This window comes from Cherax quadricarinatus, chromosome 66 (assembly GCF_038502225.1).
Source record: "Cherax quadricarinatus isolate ZL_2023a chromosome 66, ASM3850222v1, whole genome shotgun sequence".
Lineage (NCBI taxonomy): Eukaryota > Metazoa > Arthropoda > Malacostraca > Decapoda > Parastacidae > Cherax > Cherax quadricarinatus.
The window spans coordinates 1,772,725-1,799,357 of NC_091357.1; the positions used below are offsets into that span (position 1 = coordinate 1,772,725).

A 26,633-nucleotide genomic window follows, 5' to 3' on the forward strand; every position below is an offset into this window, starting at 1 on the left:
TCGTACCTTCGTGCTATTCTCCGCAGGGGCATACACAGTTACTAAAGATACACGCTTTCCCATCCAAGTTCCATCCACTCTCAGCACCCTCCCCCCACCCCCTGAAGAAATTTAAGGAAAGGCAGATGGTGACTACCATAGCGCATCTAGTGGTCGAATCGAGGGGGAATAGTTATGTGGAAGGACAAGGCCTTTCCAATACAGACAGCATCAGTTAGAATTATCCCTGAACAAGTGAATTATCGTCATTGAGAAAATTCAACAAATAATTTTTTTCGGAATTACGCTAAAATCAACCCCAATCGTGATTTACATTAAGTTAATTTCAGTAAAAAAGTTTAGTGTTACCGCGTCTTTGTCAGTTTTCAGGTTACTGTTTCAGAAAGTTTCACCTCATTCTGTGGGAAAGAATTTACGTTCTTCCCACAGACGTCAGTTGCCACACACCACAATGAGTACATTTTCACCACCATTACACGATAAGACGGTTTGTCTAATGACTCCTAAGGATATTAAATAATACACATCTGGCATAAAATTAGTTACTTTACAATATATATCAAACATTAAGCACTATCGCCACTATCAGCTTAATTAAGCTTAATAGTGACTCCCGACAACACGTCCACCGCCATCGATTCCACTCAGAGAACCCTGCCGCTCAGACCAGTCAAGCCGGTGTTACGATAGAGGGTGATGGCTGGGTGTATATGCTTGTCCTGACGTGGATATTCCTGTAAAAGTAACTGCAAACCATTGTCTGTGGCAGGTGGGACGCTGTCGTATCAAAGCTACTGGAAGGCCTCGCTAGAAATTCTCCATGGCTTTGTCCACTGAGAGAAGACCTGTTGCTTATGTAACACGTGTGGAGACCTTCAGCGCTTGCCACAGGCTCCACAGGTAAGACATACGTAGTGTGAATATATGTGATGCATGTAGAGATCTTTATTGCTTGTCTCGGGCTCCATAGACAAGACAAGTGAGGGATCTGACATGTGGTGAGCCTGTAGTGCTTTCCAGATTCTCAGAGTGAGAAAAACAATGGAAATAAGTCACTCTGTCTGACTTTTTTGGGTTATCCTAGGTTCTCTACACATATGCTGCTATGTATGATAATTCTATGTAACTGTATTTGTGTATACCTGAATAAACTTACTTACTTACTTACTTACTTATTACTGATTAGCAACAATACTGACGAGACTTTTGTCCTGCTTAGAAGTCTTCTCGAGTCGAAATACATAAACAGTGCATTAGATGATGTAGATATGTCGTGATAATTACCTCGGCTGGCCCTGCCTGTACCAGGCCCACAGTTCAATCCTTCCGTCCCTATTTATGCTTATTCATTTACAATATAGGATATGAACTTAGAGTTCATATCCTATATGGCTATGAAGGAGCTGAGGATGGATTCACTATGAAAGCTGCGGGCAGCGTCGGGAAAGTCAGTTTGTGTTAGATGGTGCCGCTGATGAAGAGTAAAATAAAAATTATGCTTCCGAGTCCTTCCTATTAAGTCCCCTAGCACGGGACTTGTATATATATTAGTAATTCAGAGGTGGGATGGAAATTGATTATTTTATCATATTACATTCTGCAACGTTATGTAAACCGCGGGGGTCCCCTCCTCCAACCCTGCCCCATGTGTGGGGGATTTTAAGTGGACAGGATGTGTGGATAGTTGGACGGCAAATTATCATTTCTGAGGAGAAACACGCCGGCGTCAACACGCTACATTACCTCTGAGAATACTTCCTCCTAATCTACTTGTTACTGCTCTTGAAACATTACATTGCATGTGACTTGTATTGTACTAAGATCGCCTGTCTGCGATTATGTTGTGTGCTTGCCTAATTGTAGTTGCAGGGGTCGAGAGACTGCTCTTGGCCTCGCCTCTTCACTGAACGCTACTAGGTCCTCTTTCTCTCTCCCTGTTCCATGAGCTTTATCATACCTCGTCTTAATGCTATGTATGGTTCCTGTTTCCACTACATCACTCGCCAGACTGTTCCACTTCCTGACCACTCTATGACTGAAGAAATACTTCCTAACATCCCTGTGATTCCTCTGAGTCCTCAACTTCCAAGAGTGACCCCTTGTTTCTGTGTCCATTCTCTGCAACATCCTGTGTCTGTCCACCTTGTCTATTCCCCGCAGTAGTGTGTGTGTGTGTGTGTGTGTGTGTGTGTGTGTGTGTGTGTGTGTGTGTGTTTGTTTTTATATTTATTCCGAGCTTTGTGCATTCACTGGGAGTTATTTTCTGGGTACAAATTTGTGAACAATCCATCCAGGGTTTGGTGGTATAAGTGAATTATCTTTCGCCTTTGTTCCAGAGTGCAATTTTCTCTGCCATAAATACTGTACAGCAATATTCTGTCCTTTTGTGAACGTAAGTTAACAAGGGCCATCCTTAGCTTAACATCCCTTATTATGAAAGTTCTCATTATCCCTCCTATCATTTTCACGTTTGTGACTGACTTTAAGGATAAAGTGAAAACCCCTGACATCACTCAAAAGTCCTTCACGTTAGCTTATTGTTTTATTGACTTGTTAATTAGTTTTGCACTCCGATTTTCATTTTATTTCCTTAGTTTTTTCTATAACGGAGTAAATGAAATTTGACCTCATTAAACATCGAATTGTTTTCTGCGGCTTGACTGTCAGCAGTAAATTCTCGGCATTCCGTTGCTGGTATTGTTCTAGTCAGTGTTGGCAGCACTTTTAATGCAAGTGTCGGCACTAGTGTTGTCAGTCTACTAAATACTGCTACACACTATTGTCTGTTCCGTGATCACTACTGCATAGAGAGATCTGTGTCTCTGTCTGTCTGTCTCTGTCTCTGTCCTTGGGTTTAAACTGGTTGGACCGCAGTAGCCAACCACTCAACACGGTTAACTTGTGTAATACGAGTAGCATAGGAAGGCATCAAAATTTTTTCACCAAACATGATTATAACTTGGAAATATAAACACATATGCAGTATAATGTGATCCTTTATTGACAACGTTTCACCCACACAGTGGGTGTATTTGATACCATTTATTTCCATGATTATAACTTAAGGTACACAGGTACATGCCGTAATTTTTAAGGTGAATCTCTTGGTGTTCAGTACACTCATTTTGTCACACTGAAACATAATTACTTCACATGCTTACTTAGTAAAGCTATTTTCATATTTGTATTACATAGTATATAAAAATCTACCAACAGTAAGCAACTTGAGGACGATGAGAACCAGAGGATCTATGGCAAGTGCAACAACCCCAATGGTCATGGACACAACTACAAAGGTTAGTCCACCATCGCCTTACTTTTTCCAGTATAAACACTGCGTGATACTTTCGTTACGTATAACTAGAATATCTCTTGTGATAAGGCTAAATTTTGTTATACAAAAGATAAAATCCATAATTGTACATGAATGTTCATTATTATTCATACAATCTCAAGCGATAAGGCCCACAATAACCGCAGGGGGAGTCGAATGATACCACCAGGCCTTTCGTGTTGCAATCAACACTGCAGTGTTGCAGAAATGAGTAGAAAGTTCAGGCAAACTCGTTTAGGGTAATTTCTGTATCCAGAATAACGGAGGTAAGCGCTAAACCAAATTCCAGATGCTAGATAATGCAAGCTGTATGTTAAAAGGGTAGAAACACAGCCTAGTCCATAAACAATGATTATATACTAATGACCTATTGACCATAACGTTAGTAACGTGTTAATTATCACAAATATGCCAATAGACTTAATGTTATCCCATGACTTTAAAATCTTTTTTTTTTTTCCTATTCTAACTGCTATAGGAAATTTCCAACCATCTTATTAAAAGTAATTAATCTAGGTCTGACTCGCTTGAACAAGAGTTAGACATAACTAGTTTATCTATTGTATCTATCAAACAGTGAGGTTAACCCAAGCCTAACTCTTTAGCAGACGTTGGTAAAGTACAAAGGAGGGGGGAGGGGCATGAAATTAGACACTAAGTACATCTTTGTTAGTGTTGACCTAAGATATTGAAGACAGCCCAAAGTCTTTTGATAGATACTCTTCTTAGGGTTATATATAATATCAGTTTTTAAAAGTAAAGTTTGAACAATCCGAAGTTATTATGAAGTGAACCTTTGCTATTTAATTGCCGCTTCTAACATTTCTTTCCAGCCAAGAGGAACAAGGAACCAGGTCTCTGGCTTCCAACTATTTTGCAGGGTTATTGCACACCCTAGTGTGGTTAAATATAGCATTACATTCTTCAGCTGTTCGCATTAAATAAGCGTTGTGTTAACCTAACATCTAGAGGTTTACTAATCTGTACCACATAAGTTGTAGCTATTACAACTAATCCAGTAAATACAGCCGATAGTGTTGAGGGGAATTCTTTATCAAAATGCTTTGAACTGTCCATGAATTCTTAAACTATTTGTATATTAAATTCTCATTGAATAGTGGAAAAAGCACTTTCTTAATCTGAGGTTATCCCAGGTTCAGTCCTATAAGTTTTCTTTTAGCTGCCAGTAAAGCAGTTTCTAGAAAGTCCTTAGGGGTACTAAAGTTTCGTAAGTGTCGGATTTCCTTAAACTCCGGATGAACCCGCTATAGGCTCTCTGAAACTGCAGTAACGTCGGTGTATACTAATGAGTTAGCGTCGCTGGCTGCTTTTCAAGGATATTTACTAGTTAGCCAATATTTACAAAGGATAAAAAAAAAATACTTCTCGGTTTACTTAACACTGCAACCAGTTTTTCCTCCTTCATTATTAGTTTTGTTGAACACTCACTCACCCGTTCTCTCTGTCCCACACGATCTGACAATATCCCACCGTGGATCCCACTTCGAACCTTTCCCCAGTACACTGACTACAGAACCAGTAGCAACAGCATCGATGTGGGTAAAAGCAACTTGTCTGCCATTAAAACTGCTGCTGAGTTCCTGAGCAACTTTAATCTTTACTGCATGATTTCAAATTAAACAGGAATTGGAGACAAGTATGGCAGCAGTCTGTTAGAACTGCCAGGTAACTATCATTTCATACTATATTAACAGACTGTTCTGTCTTACCAGAGCACAAAGAACTTACCAGCTACATCTTTAACAACCTGAGGTGCTCACTCGGCTGCCCTTGTGGTGATTCTTGCACCTTCACTGCAGTCTCCTACCATAACTAAAATATTCATTTATTGCACATGTCATTTTTACACCCCCATTGTTACAAAAAACGCGATTCTAAAAGCTTAGAGATCTCCAGTGAATACTAGAAAGGACTGCCCTTCTCTTCTAGCATCCAGCCTGTTACTGGGTTTTCGTAACAAGTAGTCAGTATCCTTGTCCAATTATCCATTAAAATTCAGTATTATTCAATAGTGCTTCAGGATTACAACTGGTAGGCTATTAACTAGAGAAATTAAAATTTAATAAATTTATTAAGTCTAGAGGTAAATTATCAAAGTAAATTAAATCAATCACAGTAATGAAAATAATATCAATCTCTCGAGTTCAATATTATTGTGCTGAAAGCACATATCACATTTATAATTCTTAAGTACCGTCTGGTACATTAACATTTAATAAGATATTACAAATATGTACAAGTAAGTGTGTATGTGTGTAAGTGCTCTTAAGTAGTTTGCTATGTCTCAAGACTCGACTAAACTTAAACAAGTGACTGACAAAGTCCTCAAATAAACTAACTTCTTGACCGACTGGCAACCAGAACAGTCTGCTTGAACAATGAAAAGAATGCTAAGCCCAATAGCCATATAACAAGCGACTGCGACACAATCAGGATCAAGGAGATAATATAACGACACTAAGTAGGGACCATCAGCAGATCCTCCACAAAAGTTACAAAACTCCCATACTACTGAATCTAAGTTCAGCATAGGAAAAACCCGACTGTGACAATACACAGAAACCATTGAACATTAAAATGGTATAAAATACCGACAGGTTGTTAGGTAAGACACATATGCAACAGTTAGGTATCTTTATTATGAAACGTTTCGCCTACACAGTAGGCTTCTTCAGTCAAGTACAGAAAAGTTGATAGAAGCAGAAGATACTTGAAGACGATGTAATCAGTCCATCACCCTTAAAGTTTTGAGGTGGTCAGTCCCTCAGTCTGGAGAAGAGCATTGTTCCATAGTATGAAACATATTGTTTCATACTATGGAACAATGCTCTTCTCCAGACTGAGGGACTGACCACCTCAAAACTTTAAGGGTGATGGACTGATTACATCGTCTTCAAGTATCTTGTGCTTCTATCAACTTTTCTGTACTTGACTGAAGAAGCCTACTGTGTAGGCGAAACGTTTCATAATAAAGATACCTAACTGTTGCATATGTGTCTTACCTAACAACACAGAAACCAGTACAAAATTAGGTCAGAAGCTATAGCTAAGGACCTGAGATGCTCAGAGTGTCTGTGACACACAACCTCAGTACAACGTCGAAAATCACTAAGTCTATACAATGTTCTGTGAACAGAGTTCTACAGAACTAACAAGAATAATGAGACAGACAATCTGTCCAACCACCAAGCAAGTCTCGAGCAGACTGAATACTTCACGAGAGGTGAGGACACCCCCCCCTCGATCACGTGATAGCTCTGTGGGCAGCACAGCTCAGAAGCCAGCAGTATAACGAGCGACAAGCGATAATTACAGTAATTTGACAATCAAGACTTGAACTGAGCACATATTATGTACATCCTAACAACATAAGTCAAATAAGAATATAAAGCAATATATTTACGATTTAGCTATTATCGCAAATATAAGCAATATAAAATTATATGAAAAGATAATATACATTATATATATACATAATAATCATTGTAACCCATTCAGGGGTTGCAACACCCATTAACCCCAATTACTATTTATTCATCTCTCAGCCATTGAGGAGAGAGGATGTGTTATACACTGCTGCCCTCTATAGCTGTTCGGTGGCAGTTCCATTTTCTCAACATGGCGCAGGCAGGCAGATGCCACGTCAACACTGTGTGTTTGGAATTAACTCGTGGGGCAGTACTTGGACCATCAACGGCGATATTATTGCCAGCGATAATCCGAGACACCTATGGTATCGCCAACGAGGATTTGTGCAGTGTAGCGATGAATGGTGTGACAAGAATCTTCGTAAAGTTTTGCTTGACTCAAGTTTACGAGACGGTCGTTGACAAGTATCAGGAGGTTAATCTAGTGGTTAACCAGGCAGTGTCTGTGAGGCTACACGATGTATCCCGCCATTATACATGGGTAAAAGTAAGAAACGTACCCTTTGAGGCTGATGTGACTGACATACGTGCTGCCCTGGGTAATTACCGCACCATACACATGGCTACAGCAGGTAGGTGGTCTAATGGCCCATATGAAGGAATACCTGAGGGAATTTTTTAGGTAAAAATGACATTAAGACATCCAATCCCTTCATATGTGATCCTGCAAGACTTCAGGACTCAGGTATTTGTGACTTATGCAGGGCAACGCCGCACTTGTAGGTTGTGTGAAGCATACGATCATTTGGCGGTGCAGTGTGAAAGAAGACGAGGTGCCAGGGTTGTACAACAGAGCAGGGATCTAGGGGAGGAAGGTGTAAGGCAAGATGTGCCTGAAGCGCCTGTGCAACCCTCAGGATTGACTTGGAGCGAAGAGGTTGAGAGGTCCATGGACAAGGTGTGTGCTACACTCCCAGAGGTGTCGCCTCCTTTGGAGGCGGACCCAGAGGTGGGATCGGCCTCGCGAGAAGAGCAGGCCATTGATGTGGAGAAATCCATTGTCTCTGTGTTAGACGAATTGTTTATGGAGGACAGCATGAGTTCTGTGAAGGCATCATCCCTAGACTTGGGACAGGCTGCCACTGCGGGCGTGGACCACGACGTGCAGCTGGAAGTGGTCGCCACTGATGCCTTGCTGAAACAAACGGTGGAGGTGAAAATCCACCAAGATTGTACTGCGGACGACGAAATGCAGGTGGAAGGTGTAACGCGAAAGCGCTCTGTTACACTTTCAGATTCGGATGATGTGTTAACGCCAGCCCAAAGATCAGGGAAGAAGTCATGGGCGGATGTGGCACAGAGAGGGTCCTGTGCACCCAAAGCTCAGGGGTTGATCAGGAGTGCTTCAAAAGGGGGGGAAGGGAAAACTGGAAACAAAAAATCTAGTGAAAAACATTGTGTCGAAAGGAAAACCCCCATTGTCGATTTTAAGTGCCTCACAATAAATATTAATGGTTTGCGAACTGTACAAAAGCGTGCATGGTTACGTGATTTATTGGTGCGTAATAATGTGGACGTTGTGTTCGTACAGGAACACAATCATAAATGTGGTAGTGAATTGCAGATGGATGGATATAACGTGTACATAGAGAATGCAATTCGGTTGAAAGGTGGCGTAGCCATCATGATCAAGGAGACTAGCCCGTTTGTTGTGAGACGTAGTGAAGGGGGGGAAGGGAGGATAATAAGGGTAGAAGGACTATGGAGACGGGTGAAGGTGGCATTTGTGTGTGTGTATGGTGTTAATTTATTATTTGAGGTCACTCCCTGAAGTAGCTATTGTAGGCGGGGATTGGAATTGTGTGATCCGGCGTAAGGATGTAGGGCCTCGGGGAAGTGGGTACTTTTCAGGGGTATTGGGAGATTTAATGTCAGGGGTGGGATTAATGGATGTGGTGGGGGGGAGAGGTTGAGCATATTTTTGTACTTCGAGGATATGCAGCACAACTTGATAGGGTATACGTGCCGCGCAACATCATAGTTAATAGTGTGCGTATCATAGATGTGGTGTTTTCTGATCATAGAGGGGTTCTCGAGGACGCAGGGTGGGAAGGTTTACCTAAGAGGGGTCGTAGTTATTGGAAATTGAATGTTAAATTGTTAAAATGGGAGGAGAATAGAAAATCTTTTGAGTCTTTTTGGGAGGGTTTGATAGCGGGGGCTCCTGGAGATGGTGAATTGGTTAGGTGGTGGGATGTGGTGGCTAAGAAACGTATTCAGGATTATTGTGCGGGAAAGTAATCGACTGTTGTATGGGCTTCAGGGGTATTTTGAAGAACAGTTATGCCATTGTTATGTAGGTGATGGTGCGAGATACCCTGTGGATGAAATAGAGGATTTAAAGCAACGTATAAAGGGTTTGCATAATGATCAATTTGATGGTGCACGTGTGGCTGGAGGTTTGGAGGAGGTTCTCTACGGGGATCGGCCTTCGGCGTGTGCGTTAAGGGGCCAGCAGCAGAGGAGGGCAGCCACGGAGATGATGGGGGTTAACAGTGCATAAAGGGAGAGAAGGTTATCTTGAAGGTCAAGTGTTGGTGACGACGGAGGGCATGAGCGGGTATATAGATGCTTGGTTTAGGTATTACATGTCTAGCGTTGGGATAAGCAATATGGCAATACAGGAATTCGGTAACAATATGCAGTGTCGGCTTAGTACGCAAGATAGAGAAGCATTGGAAGGGCCTATTACAGAGTGTGAGATATGGCAGGCTCTGGCAGGGGCGAGCTTAGGTAAAGCTCCTGGTATTGATGTGATGAATTGGGATGTGATAAAGGGGTTTCTAGTTCGTTTATTTAACATCTTAAAGACTGACGGGGTTATGGGAGAATTGCAACAGACGGCAGTGGTGGTTTTGTTGCCAAAAGGGAATCCATCAACGATTATGGACTAGAGGGCCATTTCGCTTATAAGTTGTTTGCGAGGTTACTGGGGAATAGACTGAAAAAGGTACTAGAAAAAGTTATAGATAGGGGACAATATGGGATACCAGGCAGGTCCATGTTCGATGGGCATGGGATGATTCGAGGATTCATAGAAACGAGACAGTTGGTGGGAGGGGGGGGGGGATCTTCGCTTTAGGTTGGGACACTGCATATGATAGCGTTGAAAGAAGTGCATTATGGCAGTTCATGCGTTGGCAGGGTTTTGGGGATGAAATCATCACTTGGGCTCAGACCTTATATAAGGGGGCGATTACGCATGTACAGGTCAATGGTCGGTTAGGTGTTCCGGTTCAGATGGGCAGGGGCTTAAGGCAAGGCTGTCCCATATCACAATTATTGTTTGCGTGTTTTCAGGATTCTTTCTATAGGGCGGTGCGGGCTAGTTTTTTGGGGGGGGGGTTGGGGGGTTATGAGAGAGATGGGTGGATGGGTATTGTGGGTTATGTTGATGATACTACAGTCTTGGTAGGAGATGATGTTGATTTATTGCAGGTGGAGAGAATCGTAAATATTTTTGGTGAAGCAACTGGAATGAGAATTAATGCTAAGAAGACTAAGCTCATGGCGGTCGGAAATTGGGATCAAATGAATGGGAGTATGAGGGGTAGATGGGATGTGGTCGACCAACTTAAAATATGTGGGATTGTGTATGCTCGTGAGCCAATGATGGCACCGAGTGAGGTGAACTCAGTGCGGGTTGTAGATAGTGTATTAAAACGAATTGGAAGTTTGAGGTCTGCACATCTCGCATTGCACCAACGGGTAATCGTGACAAACGTGCTTTTATATAGTAAAACATGGCATGTGGTGGCAATGTATCCATTATTGAGTCGAGAGGTTACGAAATTGTTGCGTGGGGTATTTCGTTTTATTTGGGGATCAGGCTGTGAATGGTTCAGCAGAGGGGTAATCACTCTGCCGATTGGCCATGGTGGGCTGGGACTCATACCGCTGGAACGAAGAATTATGAGTATTTATGTGAAACGGAGTTTTCTACGAGAGGGTGGGGAAAATGGGAGAAGGATTGAGAAAGTGTATGAGGACATAAAGCGGTGGTGGACTGTGAAGGAATTAAGAGTAGGGGAGGCGATGCTGCGAATTTTGATGGTGGCGAGAAATCCAAATAGAATTAAGCTGCGTGTCATCGAGAGAGTTGGGGGGGTGGTTGGAGGTAGCGGCCGTGGAAGGAGCATACCCGATGTATGCCTGGTGCGACATATGGGAACGTCTCCGGAAGTTGCGCATCATGCCGGGGGTACGCGAGGTAATGTATAGATTTTTACAAGGGGTTTTTGCCGTCAGAGACTGTCTTATACAATCGCAAGCTCAGGGAAGGAGGGGAATGTCGAGCGTGTTGTGATTTGGAATCCATTTTTCATGTAGTGTATTTTTGTGAAAGCATAGGGAGGGTCAGGGAATGGTTACGGCGGGTTATTCGTTTTATGGGAGCGGGGGGGGGGGGGTTGCAGGTGTTGAGAGTGTTAAGTTTGGACATTAATGGGGTGGGTACGCAGGTTAAAAATACGGTGGCATACATAGTGACTGATTTTGTGCACACTTCATGGGCAATGAGAGAAGTAGGTGGGAGTGAAAGGATTAAAGTGTTAGCAGCTACTTTTTATAGAATTAAATGTCGCAATAAGGAAGTACATATATGGAAGGGGATGGAACACGGAGTTTACGGAGAGTTACCGGGAATTTCAACTGCGTGACTTATGGAATCTGTAGGTTAATGGGATACAATGGGCTCGCCTCCCTCCCAGTGGTGTGTGGTGGTGATTGGGTAAGTAAATGTGAAGTCAGTATGAATATAGGATGGTATGAAGGAAAAGTGTGAGGGGTGAAGAATAGTTCAAGGCTCACAAATCATCATTGTATTAAGTTAATGTGTTATACCCTGGTATAATAGGGTTAATGATGAATACAAACATTGACATCATATGCAGGTGTGTGAGTGTAAGTAATACGTGAATTGTTAAATGGGAATATACTTTCATGTATGCGCAAGTATTACACTTGTGTGTGAGGGCAGGTATGATCAGACCCAGGAAATGGGTGACAGGATACGGTGTATTAGCCATATAATCCTTACAAAGTGCATCATTGGATTTGTATATCCCAAATGTCTGAGTGACAGTAGCTTATCATATATGCAAGTGTAGTACCTGCTAAGGTAAATGTTTAGAAGATGTATTTGTAGTTTCATATTAGTGTATTGTAGGTAATGTTTTCTCAAGTGGTTTCTAATTTCCATATGTAACGAGTGCCAATTGTGGATGGACGATATAAGACGGAGCACACTTAAACCCCATGGGGTAGTTAGAGTGAGCGCAGAACTGTCTGGATGTTACACAATCAAAGCTTAGATTGAAAGCTTAGTTATCAGCATGAGTTGTGAATGGAGATGAGTTGGATATAAAGGTAAATGAGTACATACACTATTAATCTTATGTGTATGCATACTTAAGTATATGTATAATATATCAGTGACATCATTGTGAGGCGCGTATTGCGCACGAATTATAGGACGACAAGGGGTTTTTCGCTTAAGCAGGCAGGAGTGCAGTTGTACCGAGTGGTACTGAAAACATAACCTGAAAAGTGAGTCACTAATGCATATGGTAGGTCTAGGGTTCTTTGCATAAGTATAATAATGTATATGGTATGAATTTTGTAGATAAATGTGAAATCTAGTGTTCCATTATATAACTTAGGATAGGGATATAATAACACGGGGGGGGGTGGAACAATTTGTGTACATACACAGACTTCCCAATGTATTCTACCAAAGGAATTATGAAATTTTGTGGAAGAACTGATTCCATATTCTTTTTTTTTTATTTCAGGTTGTACTGTTTTAAATAAAATATAAAAAAAAATTACTATTCTCTTCCATTAAAACAAAATTCATCATTGCACTGTATTACTAACACAGATTTCTTTTTTTTTAAGGGAAATTAATGTTTTTGCAACTTTTTATTAAAAATTAGAAGCAAGTCTTCATCAGTTTTTACTGTTTGTATCTCGCACTAAATAGATTCCCTTGAATAAAAACCTTAAATAAAAATTCCGTTGTCAGGTTTCTAATAATTTATACCTTGGCTCATGTCTATATTTTGTCTACATTTACGCAGCCATTTTATAAAAAAAAATCCTGGATAATTCTTTCTTTTAGTTTCAGTGATTATTTTCCCTCCAGAAGAATTTCATAACTAGTTTTCTTTCAGCTTTCTGGAAGTTACCATATAATCTCCAACTTCTCTTTCTTCCTTTGATATATTTTATTTACCTGGTATGTTCTAAGTTTTCTGTTTGTCACCTATGTCATTACTGTTTTTTCACTAATTAACCAGAATGTGTTCATCGTAACAGCCTCTTCCTTTTCAAGGTGTTTGGAGCCATCGTTGACTTGTAATGATTAATCTGTTATTACAGTGGAGGTGACAGTTCGTGGCGCCATAGACGCTGTAACAGGGATGGTCATGAATGTTACTGACCTGAAGACTATCATCAACAAGGTTGTAATGGATGTGATGGACCACAAGCATCTCGACCATGATGTTCCAGCCTTCAGGTACTCTAATCAATATGTACAAAGGAAACATTTTGGCTCCATTTAGGATATTAACGAATATAAAGATATTGTAGATGTCTTGGCAATATTTACATTTGTATAAATAACTATAGATGTAATTCCTCATTTAAAATGCACTTGCTCTGTCAACAAAATGAATTAATCTTAATTTTGTGCAAATTTTGTTTGTCAGTAAGGCAATTTCAGTAGTGTTCTTAGAAGTAGAGCGGTGGGATGTACATTCTTTCTAATTTTTTTTTTTTTTTTTTTTTGGAGGGGGACTTTAAGTTACCTCTCCTTGACTTGTTTTCTGTTAACCAATTGTCAGACCTTTATTTCTTTCGTGATATTGTCATATTGAAAGAACTCGTTGCACTAGTGTCATGTGCAGAGATTAATCAATGAGAGAGCATGTTGAGAGTAATTCACACTATTGCTAAGCTGGGAGTTTAACCCTTACTAGTGTCATGTTCAAAGATTTAGAACTATTAGTATCATGTTTAGTGACTTAGCAGAAGTAGTGTAATGTATTCGCTGCTTGGCAGCCACACTGTCAGCACCTCTGCCTGTTGGGAAGTGGTATATTGTCATCGTGGAATGGTTCATCCCACAATGGAAGGTAGTTACACAAGAATAGCTCACTGTCGAATGAAACGAATAACTCACGAAATCGTGCTGACACTATTGCAAACAAACCCTACCTCTTGCATTTGTGGTCACGGTGGTGCCTATGCTAACCTTCCTATGGTATAGAAATATACAAAGTTGGATGAATTTTATTGAAGTTAGCTGGCCCAGTGGCTAACGCGATGGTCTGGAGTTTTGAGACTCGCACCTCGAGTTTAAACCCCACCCGTGGTATAGTTTGGAAGCGAATGAATGTATTCACGATATTGAACTGTCAGAGTTCGAGTTCTGAAACTGAACACCGAAGAAGAGCACAGTCGGAAATTCTTTCGAAACGTGGATTTGTATAAGGATGTATGTAATGCCTACACAAGTTTACATACGAAGAATACCATTTGAATACCAGGAAACGGGTGGGGTTTGATTCCATGGCAAGAGTCTTAAAACTCGCAGGCGAGTACGTTAACCACTTGGCCAACTGGCTTTAAGATTTATCCAGCTCGGTATATTTTCACACACCACAGTGTGGTTAGCATTAGCACCACTGTTATCACAAATGCAAGTTTTTAAAAACACTTGGGAAATACAGTGAAATTGAGAATGACAGAAACAACGATGAAAGGAACTGTTAGATAGAACAGGTGTGAGTAAAATAGTGAAAACCAGAGTAACTCGTACATAGTTTGGAATATATTAGAGATTTGGAACTTAAATTAATGCAGGATTAACTATGATTCAGAGAGCAGTAGTTGTCAATTATTGTACTACAAACCACGATTAGTTTCTAAAGTGTATCCATTGTTGGATGTCATCTACCTGGAGGGTACTCCAAGGGTCAGCGCCCCTGCGGCCCAGTCTTTGACCAGGTGTCCCTATGGATCAGGGCACTGTCAGCCAAGCTGTTACTGTTGGTAGCACGTAGTCTAACATATGAAACACAGCCCGGCCGATTCTGCACTGACTTGAGGTATCTGTCCAGCTCCCTCTTGAAGACAACCAGGGGTCTTAGTAATTCCCCTTATGCCTGGTGGGAGGCTGTTGAACAGTCTTGGGCCCCGGACACTTATTGTTGCACCATCTGCCCAGTCTTTTGCTTACGTAGGGAGTGATTTGTGTGTGCAGATTTGGGACCAGTCTCTCTAGGCTTGGTTCTTAAACAACTATACAGTGGACCCCCGCTTAACGATCACCTCCAAATGCGACCAATTATGTAAGTGTATTTATGTAAGTGCGTTTGTATGTGTATGTTTGGGGGTCTGAAATGGACTAATCTACTTAACAATATTCCTTATGGGAAAAAATTCGGTCAGTACTGGCACCTGAACATACTACTGGAATGAAAATAGTTCGTTAACCGGGGGTCGACTGTATTTATGTATTGTCGGTACTTCTACCAACAGCATTCATAAATGTTCGTTTTACTTTTCACTCGTCGATTCAATTAGTTACCACCATTTTTGCGCTAGATTGCAGGCTGAATTACACGTACGTGTTTATTTAAATATAAAATACTAAAGTGATTTTGGGAAAGCCTTCATTAATAAACCCTTATAATATGAACCTTCTTCAGTCTGTTTTAAAAGTACAAGAAGCTCTATCGCTAGCGCACTCGGTTCACACACTGAAGTCCAGGGTTCGAATCTACTCCGGTACGGCTGGAAAGCATTAGGTACGTGTTTCCATAAGCCACCTGCTGTCCCTGTCCCTGTTCACCCATCAGTTTAAAATGGGTACCTGGGTGTTAGTCGACTGGTGTGGGTCGCATCCTGGGACAAAATTGACCTAATTTGCCCGAAATGCTCTGCATAATAAGTGGCTTTCTATATAGTAATATGTCATTGATGTCAGCTAGACCTGTGTACCTTGTACGTGTACTTGTAGTAAATAAAGATATGTGCGCGAGCCTCGTAACTACTGTATCGCTTTGACCAGGACGCCCCTCTAGGGAGGTTCCTTGACGCTGGTGAGGGGCTCTTGATCTAGGGAATTGGATCTGTGCTCCAGTTCCCTGAATTGAGCCTGAATGCCTTCTATCCCCCCCCCCCCCAACACAGGCGCTGTGCAATCCTATGGGTTTAGCTCTCCCCCCATGATCACTATAATTTGACCAGGACTAACCAGACCACGACGAAAAAAGTTATAACCCCTGATATACAGTGTAACACAGTATATACAATAATCAAGAATACTTTACTTTTTTTTACTGCCTCTTGTTTTTTTTTTAGGGATTCCAGTTTGGTGAGCACAACGGAAAATGTAGCTGTGGTAATATTTAATGGAATTAAGGACCATTTGCCTCAACATGTGACTTTGTATGAAATCAAAATCCACGAGACTGAGAAAAACATCGTAGTCTTCAGGGGAGAATATGAATAAACACTCAGGAGAATGTTTAAGTGATTTTGTGAATGCTATTTGAAATTATTTTACAGAAATAATTAGGTCAGTTCCAATTATTAATACACAAATAACCCGCACATAAAAGAGAGAAGCTTACGACGACGTTTCGGTCCGACTTGGACCATTGACTTCGTCGTAAGCTTCTCTCTTTTATGTGCGGGTTATTTGTGTATCGTTCCAGTCACGGTATTGTGCCTTTTTTGCCAATTATTAATCTCGTGCACTGTTTTTATTCCAGACTTTCTGCCCACCTATGACTTTAACAGTATTAACTTTATAAAGTTCCTAGTGGATAGAACGTCCTTGAAATAAATATACCCAACTGTTGCATATTTTTTCTAATACTGTGCTGTATAACCCTTCTGGTTTAGCGCTTCTTTTTTTTATTATAATGATTTCTAATACTATTTCTATTTAATCTAATTCCTCTACTGTTTCTTCTAGTTCATCTCCATTCTTTTCCTTTAATTCTTTTACTCTTATTTCTACTCCTACCATTACATATTCCATTATTTCTAAAACTAATAGTATTATTATAATCATTAGTATCAACATAACAGTAACATCAACACACAGAATAACGACGTCGACTTCCTTCTCTTTCCTCCCAATTCAGTCATTCTGCTCACTTGGTCCAGGAAGAACCTTTCTTCTCGAGTGGATTTCTTGTGACTTGTTCCAACAAATAACAAGACACTCGCGTTAAATTCTAAAGTTCGTTTGCTTATGTAAATAATTTTCAGTGCTAAAGAGAATTACTTATTGCAGCACAATTGTGTAATAAAAGAATATAAAATATGATCATATAGCTAGAGTTATCATTGATGTTTAATATAAGTAAAGGACTTTTCTTTTTATTTGAGCAGCATGCAGCAACGTGTTTGCTGTATTTTAAATACAACTTTTCAATGAAGTTCTTTAGTCTCTGTATCCTTATAAACACACACACCCACACACAGACGGAAGAGATAGTGGGAATATGATAACGACATATTGTAGGAGGAATCGACAAGGTTCCAGAGATGGGACACGGTAACAAGGGGTCACAGTTCGAAGTTGAAGACTCGGATGAATCACAGGGACATTAGGCTCTATAGCCCTTGTGGCTTGGCGCTTCTTTTTGATTATAATAATAATAACAACAAGGACATTAGGAAGTATTTCTTCTTCAGAGTTGTCAGGAAGTGGAATAGTTTGGGAAGCGATGTAGCGGAGGTAGGATCCATACATAGCTTTAAGAGGAGGTATGATAAAGCGCATGGAGCAGGAAGAGTGACCCCAGTAGTGACCAGTAAAGAGGCGGGGCCAGGAGCTACAAGGTATACAGGTCTAGATGACATCAATGACATATTATATAGAAAGTCCCTTGTTATGCAGAGCATTTCGGGCAAATTAGATCAGTTTTCTCCCAGGATGCGACCCACACCAGTCGACTAACACCCAAGTACCCATTTTACTGAAGGGTGAACAGGACACCAGGTGTCTTAAGGAAACATATCTCTAATGTTTTCCAGCCGTACCGGAAATTCGAACTCGGGACCACAGTGTGAGAGCTGAGAGCGCTAACGATCGACCTACGAGACACCTTGCCAGTTGTGTTAACCATTTGTAGTAATATAAGTATGCACACTTAGAAAGTTTTAAAAATGTTTCAAAATTAGTGACTTCAATTATAATACAAAGCATATGTTGTGTAGGGTAGGTTAAGAGAAAGAGTGCATAAAATAATTACAAAGTTACTTGCTGAAGGTGAACGGACGTGGCTGGGTAGTCCTCACCACAGTATCCTGGTTAATTAAATTCATTCTAGTCGGTGTTTGAGACGCTAAAGTTAGTGATTTCTGTGTGACAGTATTTGATAAAGATCACATCTGACTGTGTTTACAGTTAGGCTTAGTATTTCACTTATCAGATACATGTACAACATAGACATTTTTATTTGAAAGAGGTATCGCTTGCACTACAAGCTTTATCAGTGTAATATGAAGACAAAAGGAGCTTATATGGCTTAACCAATGGCGAGAAAGTAGTGGCGCGATGAAACAAAAATCTTCACATCAGCGTATATGGGCTTCACTTAGTGCGAATATAATCTTAGAGTGTTCTATTCCATTTCATTGATAAACATTATAACATGAAACGTATTGATTTACTTAACATGAAATAAAACCATAACATCATATATATATAAGGTTGGATGTGAAAAGTGGGTTATAGTAAGCGTATATGCACCTGGAAAAGAGAGAAGTGTGGAGGAGAGAGAGATTTTGGGAAATGTTGAGTGAATGCGTGGGGAGTTCTGAACCAAGTGTGAGAGTAATGATGGTTAGGGATTTCAATGCTAAAGTGGACAAAAATGTTGTGGAGGGAGTACTTCTTCAAGGGGGGCTCCTTGGCGTGGTGAAGAGGCTCTTGGTCTGAGGAATTAGCCCTGTCGGTCTTCTTCCTCAGACCGAACCTAATTACCCCCCATTCTCCCCTCCCCTATCCCATCCTCCCCATCCTCCCCTTTTTCCATTCCTCCTCCTCCTCCTCACCCCTCCCTTTTGCCCTTCCTCTTTTTGGCCTTTGGGATTTCTCCCACAGGTGCGCTAGTTCCTCGGTAGGGGAAAGGACACCGGGGTCCATCCCATTCTGTTGAGGTTCTTGGCGGTGGCGTAGTTTGCCGTGGAATCTGGATTGCCTGGGGATGTCCCGATCCCTCACCGGTATCCCGGAGTAGCTTTGGGTGTCTTTTGGGCGACGAGTGTATCTCTGGAAGCCACCTTTCGCATTCCGGGGGTGGTGGCCGAAGGAGGTATGCTTTGTGGCGGATATCCGGCCGCCCTCTCTTTTGTCCACCGAGGTAGCTCAGCAGATGTGAGGTTGCTATCCCGGATTGCTGGTTTACTGGCATGAAGGGTAGGGTATGGCACGGGTTCCATGCTGCATCTGCGCTACTAGCGGTGTTGAGGTCCTCTTGGGCGCGGAGGGAGATTTCATTCCTCCTGGGAACTATTCCTCCCCGCTCCCCCCATTTTTTATTCTTTTTCTTATTTTTATTTTCTTTGTTTTTTTTTTTCTTAAAAACAAAAAGCAAAGGAGTAACCTAACCATGGCAGCCCTAGTCCATGAAACCACTACCCCCGGGCCCCTTCTTGATACCGCACCCCATTCTGACCCTGCCTTGTATTTAGACCACTCTTCGGACACTCCTGATGCCCCTGTACCTCTTGCTGGTGCTGTTTCCTCACCCACTTCAGGTACCGGGGCTTCAACTGACTCCTTCGATTTGTCTGAACTCCACTTTCCTTTGACTATGCTTCCGGCTTCTCCCTCTACGGTACGGCAATTTTCGAATCGCCCGCCCATTTCACGCCGGACCAACTCCGGTCCTACTCCTAAACGCCAACGTCAATCTCCTGATGATGCTCCTTCGTTACCTTCCCATTCTACTCGGAAAAGACCGACACGTCAAGCACTCCCTCTCCACACTCAGTTTCGGACCACATAATGGACTAAATTCTTTATTTTAAGACCACCTTCTTCTGCCTACCTTTCTGACCATTGTATTGGCAAAGCGCTCCTGCATCATGTTGGCAGAGATAATTCATTTCACGCTCTCAAGAGCGGTACACGCATCGTCACTGTCCAGAATGCTACCCAAGCTCATGATCTTTCTCTCCTTTCGAATATCGATACTACTCCTATCACTATTGAAAAACATCTTTCTCTCAATTCTTGTAGTGGTACTGTCATTCTACCCCATACCATAGTCCAACAGAATTTCCAGTCATGTGGCAATGACATTTTTGAACAGCTGGAACTCCAGGATCTCCCAATCCTCAAAGTAGACACTTACGTCCTTCCTGCCCGGGGGCGGAGACGTTACCCTTGCAATGTGGCTCGTTTAACTTTTGACAGCCGAGAACTCCCGTCCTCTGTATATGTCGCGGGACATCGGTTACAAGTTCGAAAGGTGATACCTACTCCGCAACAATGTAGAAATTGCTGGCGTTTTGGTCACCCAGCGAAATATTGCAGATCTATGGCCGAATGCCCAGTCTGTGGTGCCGACGACCATTCTAATACATCTTGCAGTCAACCTCCATCTTGCCTTAATTGTAATGAAGCTCACCCTTCGTACTCCCGCCGTTGCCAGGTCTACTTAAATGAACGTGAAATCCGTTGCCACAAAGAGGCAGAAGGTCTCCCTTATGCTATGGCAGTTACTCATCTCCGCCTCCAAGGGAGACTACCCCGTGTTTCTTATTCTCGTGTTTCCAAACATCCCCCCACTTCTGGGGTCCCATCTTCTGCAGCCTCCTCTGTTGTTACCCCTCCCATAGCCACTACGGCATCTAATCCTTTTGCTGTCCTTGGCTCTGACGTCCCGACTACAACTCGGTCTGTTCTCACATCTTCGCATCCTTCCTCACAAGCCCCAGTATCGACAAGACCTCGTACGACACCTAATACCAATCGCCCCTCTACTCAGAAGTCCAAAAAATCCACATTGCTCAAATCTTCTTTGCCCCTTCCTTCCCTTCTTCCACCTCCACACTTTACCTTTCCAGTCTCTGTACCTAGTTCTTCCCCTCTCTCTGGCTCTATTACAAGTGTGGAGATTCACCCTCCTCCTCGTACTATGCCTTCCACCCCCGTCCCCTCCCAAGTTTCTCCCTCTTCTGCCACCTCCCAGGTTTCTGCCTCTTCTGTCCCCCCCCACACTTCATCTCCAGTCCCTTACACTCTTCCCTCCCCCTCTACTTTGGTACAGTCCATTACTGTCCCAATCTTTACTCACCCTCCTCCTTCTATCTCCAATATGGTCTCCCATACATCTTTAAATTCAGAAACACTTGAAGCCATTTCAGAATATATTGCAGAGACTAAACCTTCAATGGACACTGATTCACTTCCTGTTCCTTCTCTTCCCTCTCCTCCATCTTCACAACCCCATTCTTCGCAACGCTCCATTCCTTCGCTACTTGAACATCTTCCAATGCCACCACACGTTGACATTTCTAACCCCTCTAGTCCGTAGGTGCCTTTACCTACAGATTCCTGATATTTTCTTCATCGCCAATCATGGCCTATTTACAGTGGAATATCCGCGGCCTCAGGGGTAATCGGGGTGAGCTTCAGATGTTGCTTTCCAGGTTTTCCCCTGTTGGTGCTTGCTTACAAGAACCAAAATTACACTCGGCTGTTTTCCAACCTATCTCAGGCTATAATTTATTGTATTCTTCGGATCCTTTCTCAGATGGGACCTTTAATGAAAGTGCCCTTCTTCTATGCAATGATATTCCGTACTCTCAACTATTTGTCCATACCTCGCTGCATTACACTGCAGCCCGTATCCACTTGAATAAGTGGTTTACAATATGTTCTTTATATCTCTCTCCTTCTCGAGCATTTTCTATCCCAGACTTTGCCTTTCTTGTTTCATCCTTACCACCACCACTTCTGTTACTTGGTGATTTTAATGCCCACCATTTCCTCTGGGGGGGGTCTCATTGTGACTCACGTGGCATTCAGTTGGAGGCTTTTCTCGCCTCTCACCCCCTCCATGTTTTAAATACGGGTACTCCCACCCATTTTGATCCTCGTACTCATACTCTCTCTAGCATCGATCTATCAGTCTGCTCTTCCTCCACTGCACTAGACTTCACCTGGTCTGTTCTACCAGACTTACATGACAGCGATCATTTTCCGATCATTCTTACTTCTCCTTCCTATTCACCACCTTTCCGTAGCCCTCGCTGGCAATTTGATCGGGCAAATTGGGATCTTTACTCACACCTCACTGCTTTTAGTGAGGTTCCTTCTTCATCCTCCATTGATGAGCTCCTACACATCTTCTCGACGTCAGTTTATACCGCAGCTTCTCATTCTATACCCCAAACCTCAGGCAGGCATTCTCAGAAGTGCGTGCCTTGGTGGTCTCCCGCTTGTGCTCGTGCAGTATGTTTGAAACGTGCTGCATGGGGCAGGTACCGGTGCAATAGAACCGCTGAGAGACTTCTTGATTTTAAGCAGAAGCGTGCTATCGCTCGCCGTGTCATCCGTGAAGCTAAACGCACATGTTGGCGAGACTATGTTTCCACCATCACCTCTGCTTCTTCTATGAGTGCAGTCTGGAAAAAAGTGAGGAAATTGAGTGGTAAATACTCTCCTGACCCAGCTCCTGTTCTACGGGTCGCTGGTGTTGATGTAGCAAACCCTCTCGACGTTGCCATTGAACTTGGCACTCATCTGGTCCGTATTTCCCGAGGGCTCCATCTATGCCCCTCGTTTCTTTCCTCAAAGTCTGCCAGAGAGTTAGTGCCCTTGGACTTTTCTTCTCTCAGAGAAGAACAGTATAATGTGCCTTTTACACTTCAAGAACTGGAGGCAACGCTCTCAGCTTGCCGATCATCGGCAGCTGGGCCCGACGACATTCATATTCGTATGTTACAACATTTACATCGGTCAGCCCTTGTAGTCCTCTTACACCTCTTCAATCTTATTTGGGCGCAAGGAGTTCTTCCCCAGCTGTGGAAATCTGCCATTGTTCTCCCTTTCCGCAAACCGGGTACTACAGGACATGATGCCTCCCACTATCGCCCCATCGCTCTTACCAGTGCAGTTTGCAAAGTGATGGAACGTCTCGTAAATCGACGTTTAATGTGGTATTTAGAGACACACAACAGTCTCTCCGCTAGTCAATATGGCTTTCGTAAGGGTCGTTCTACCATAGACCCCTTACTACGCTTGGATACATATATTCGTAATGCCTTTGCGAATAATCACTCAGTTATTGCCATATTTTTTGACCTTGAGAAGGCATATGACACAACTTGGAGGTATAATATTTTGGCCCAGGCCCATTCCTTAGGCCTCCGAGGCAATCTACCATCCTTCCTTAAGAACTTTTTAACTGACAGATATTTCCGTGTTCGAGTCAATAATGTTCTTTCCCCGGACTTCGTCCAAGCTGAAGGTGTCCCTCAGGGATGTGTTCTAAGCACAACACTTTTTCTCCTTTCTATAAATGATTTGGCCTCTGTTCTTCCACCCAATATTTGGTCATCACTCTGTTGATGACTTCGCTATTGCTTGTGCAGGCGCTGACTGTCATCTTATTGCAGTTTCTCTCCAGCATGCGGTCGACCGTGTTTCCACTTGGGCCACCACGCATGGGTTTAAATTTTCAAGTACCAAAACTCACCAAATTACTTTCACTAGACGCTCTGTTATCTCCGATCATCCTTTGTATCTCTATGGCTCCCGTATCCCCGAACGTGATACAGTCAGGTTTCTAGGCCTTCTCTTTGACCATCGGTTATCCTGGAAACCTCACATAACCTCTCTGAAGGCAACTTGTCACAGCCGGCTAAACCTTCTTAAAACCCTTGCTCATCTTTCCTGGGGAGCTGATCGTCGAACTCTGCTTCGCCTACATTCAGCCCTCGTTTTATCGAAACTCGATTATGGTTTCTGGATCTGGAGTTTATCTGGAGAGAGTTCCGGGGGTCAACGCCCCCGCGGCCCGGTCTGTGACCAGGCCTCCTTAGGTCAGTGTCCCAGGATGCGACCCACACCAGTCGACTAACACCCAGGTACCCATTTTACTGATGGGGAACATAGACAACAGGTGGAAAGAAACACGTCCAATGTTTCTACTCTGGCTGGGAATCGAACCCAGGCCCTCACGTGTGTGAAGCGAGAGCGTTAACCACCAGGCCACCAGATTTATTCCGCGGCCTCTCCTGCTACTATCTCTAGCCTTAACTCTATCCATCACCAAGGATTACGTTTGTGCCTTGGTGCTTTTCACTCTTCCCCTGTTGAGAGCCTCTATGCAGACGCGAATGTTCCATCCTTGTCTGATCGCCGTGATGCCCATTGCCTTCGCTACTATGTACGCTCTCACAATCTACACAATCCTTCCATTTATAGAATGGTCACCGATATTAGTAGACATTCTTTATTCGTTCGCTGCCCCTGTTTGCTCCGTCCCTTTTCTCTTCGCCTACATTCACTCTTGTCTTCCCTTCAGTTACCACCTTTATATGTTCATGTAGCATCTCACTTTTCCCTACCCCCCTGGGAAGTTCCAGCTGTTCGGGTCTGTTCTTTCTCACTCCCTTGCTCGAAAGCTCAACTGCCTACGGTGACTTCCCGCTCTCTTATTCTTGATCACTTCCACTCCCATTCTCATGCCACCGCTGTGTACACAGATGGCTCTAAGTCTTCAGACGGCGTCGGATTCGCAGCAGTGTTTCCGGACAGCGTCGTGCGGGGACATTTACTATCTTCAGCTAGCATTTTTACTGCTGAACTGTATGCCATTCTTGCAGCACTTATTCGTATCGCATCTATGCCTGTGTCATCATTTGTAGTAGTCTCAGACTCCCTTAGTGCTCTACAGGCTATACGAAAATTTGATACGTCTCATCCCCTAGTTCTCCGTATCCAACTTTGGCTACGCCGTATCTCTACCAAACATAAAGATATTGTTTTTTGTTGGGTCCCTGGTCATGTCGACGTACAGGGCAATGAACAGGCAGACACTGCTGCGTGGTCAGCAGTACATGACCTACCAATTTCCTATCGAGGTGTTCCATTTCTGGACTATTTTGCTGCAATAGCTACCCACCTTCGCACCCGTTGGCAACAACGTTGGTCAACTCTGCTCGGTAACAAACTTCATTCTATTAAACCGAGCATAGGTTACTGGCCGTCTTCTTGTCATCAGTGCCGAGGTTGGGAGACCACTCTCTCCCGCCTTCGCATTGGTCACACTCATCTTACTCATGGGTATCTCATGGAGAGGCACCCTGTTCCTCTCTGTGAGCAGTGTCAAGTTCCAGTATCGATTAGCCACATTCTGTTAGACTGCCCTCTCTATCAACGAGCACGCAGAATTTACCTCCAATGTCGTCTTCGTTCTACTACTCTCTCTTTACCTTCCCTTCTTGCTGATGGACCCTCCTTTAATCCTGACTCTCTCATTGACTTCTTAACAACGACTGATTTACTCCACAAACTCTGATGATACTTTTCGCACTCCCCTCAGCCCTTTCTAGTTCAGTCTCTTGCTGCCCTTTACCCTTTCACCATCCACTGCCCCGCTGTTATCTGTAACCTATTACTCATCCATCTCCCTTTTGCCATCTGATGCCCTCGCTTCCTTCCTGCCCTGCAGCGCTGTATAGTCCTTGTGGCTTAGCGCTTCTTTTTGATTATAATAATAATAATAATGTGGAGGGAGTAGTAGGTAAATTTGGGGTGCCAGAGGTAAATGAAAATGGGGAGCCTTTAATTGAGCTATGTGTAGAAAGAGGTTTGGTAATAAGTAATACATATTTTATGAAGAAGAGGATAAATAAATATACAAGGTATGATATAGCACGTAATGAAAGTAGTTGTAGATTATGTATTGGTGGATAAAAGGTTGATGGATAGGCTCCAGGATGTACTCGTTTATAGAGGGGCAACTGATATATCTGATCATTATCTAGTTATAGCTACAGTTAGAGTAAGAGGTAGATGGGAAAAGAGGAAAATGGCAACAACAAGTAAGAGGGAGGTGAAAGTGTATAAACTATGGGAGGAGGAAGTTCGGGTGAAATATAAGCAACTATTGGCAGAAAGGTGGGCTAGTGCAAGTGTGAGTAGTGGGGGAGGGGGGTGAAGAGGGTTGGAATAGTTTTAAAAATGCAGTATTAGAATGTGGAGCAGAAGTTTTGTGGTTGTGGTTATCCCAACAACTTATGAACTGAGCCATGGTGCCAAATAGGTAAAACTTGCTATTTGATTTAAATAGCAATGCTCTTCTTACCAAATAAGGGAAACGAAAATTTGTGTATAAAATAATTTCGCAAAAATCATTCTGAACCTAACGAAAAAATATATTTCATTGTTAATTATTAAATTGTCAACTTACCAAAAATATATTTAGCTGGATAGGCCGAATTCAATTGCGCTTGTTAGAATAAGGTTAGGTAAGTTTTCTAAGTTGCTTTTGGTACAAAATTATTAATTTTTGGATTAACAAAACTGGAGAAATAAAATCTTTAAACGTAGAAGAGAAAATTTTAGAACTTAATTTTAAAAGTTGTTACTAATTGACCAGTTTTACCTATTCGGCACGACATTCACACCAACAATCCATTAAGGCAGACCAAACTAATATTGTGGATTAACAAATAACGCGCACATAGGAGAGTGGAGCTTACGACGACGTTCCGGTCCGATTTGGTCCATTTACAAAATCACTAACAGAAAGGAGATTAGCTTAGGTAAGGTTCTTTAGGAAATAGGACGTGTTTCCTGA

General features: G+C 42.5%; 1 protein-coding gene across 2 annotated transcripts in view; it reads left to right on the plus strand.

The window, feature by feature from the left end:
* Positions 1–648: 648 nt before the first annotated feature.
* The window catches only part of pr (6-pyruvoyl tetrahydrobiopterin synthase purple), a 49,221-nt gene continuing 23,236 nt past the window's right edge, over positions 649–26,633 (plus strand). The window contains exons 1-4 of one of the 2 annotated variants that reach the window (XR_008409414.2): positions 649–900; positions 3,217–3,296; positions 13,165–13,303; positions 16,156–16,372. Coding sequence is in view for 1 of the 2 variants with exons in the window: in XM_053799216.2 (XP_053655191.1) it covers positions 821–900; positions 3,217–3,296; positions 13,165–13,303; positions 16,156–16,306 (450 nt within the window). In the remaining variant the exon portion in view is untranslated. Of the gene's footprint in view, positions 901–3,216; positions 3,297–13,164; positions 13,304–16,155; positions 17,244–26,633 lie in introns of those variants that run through there. The other variant, XM_053799216.2, reaches the window with a different exon arrangement.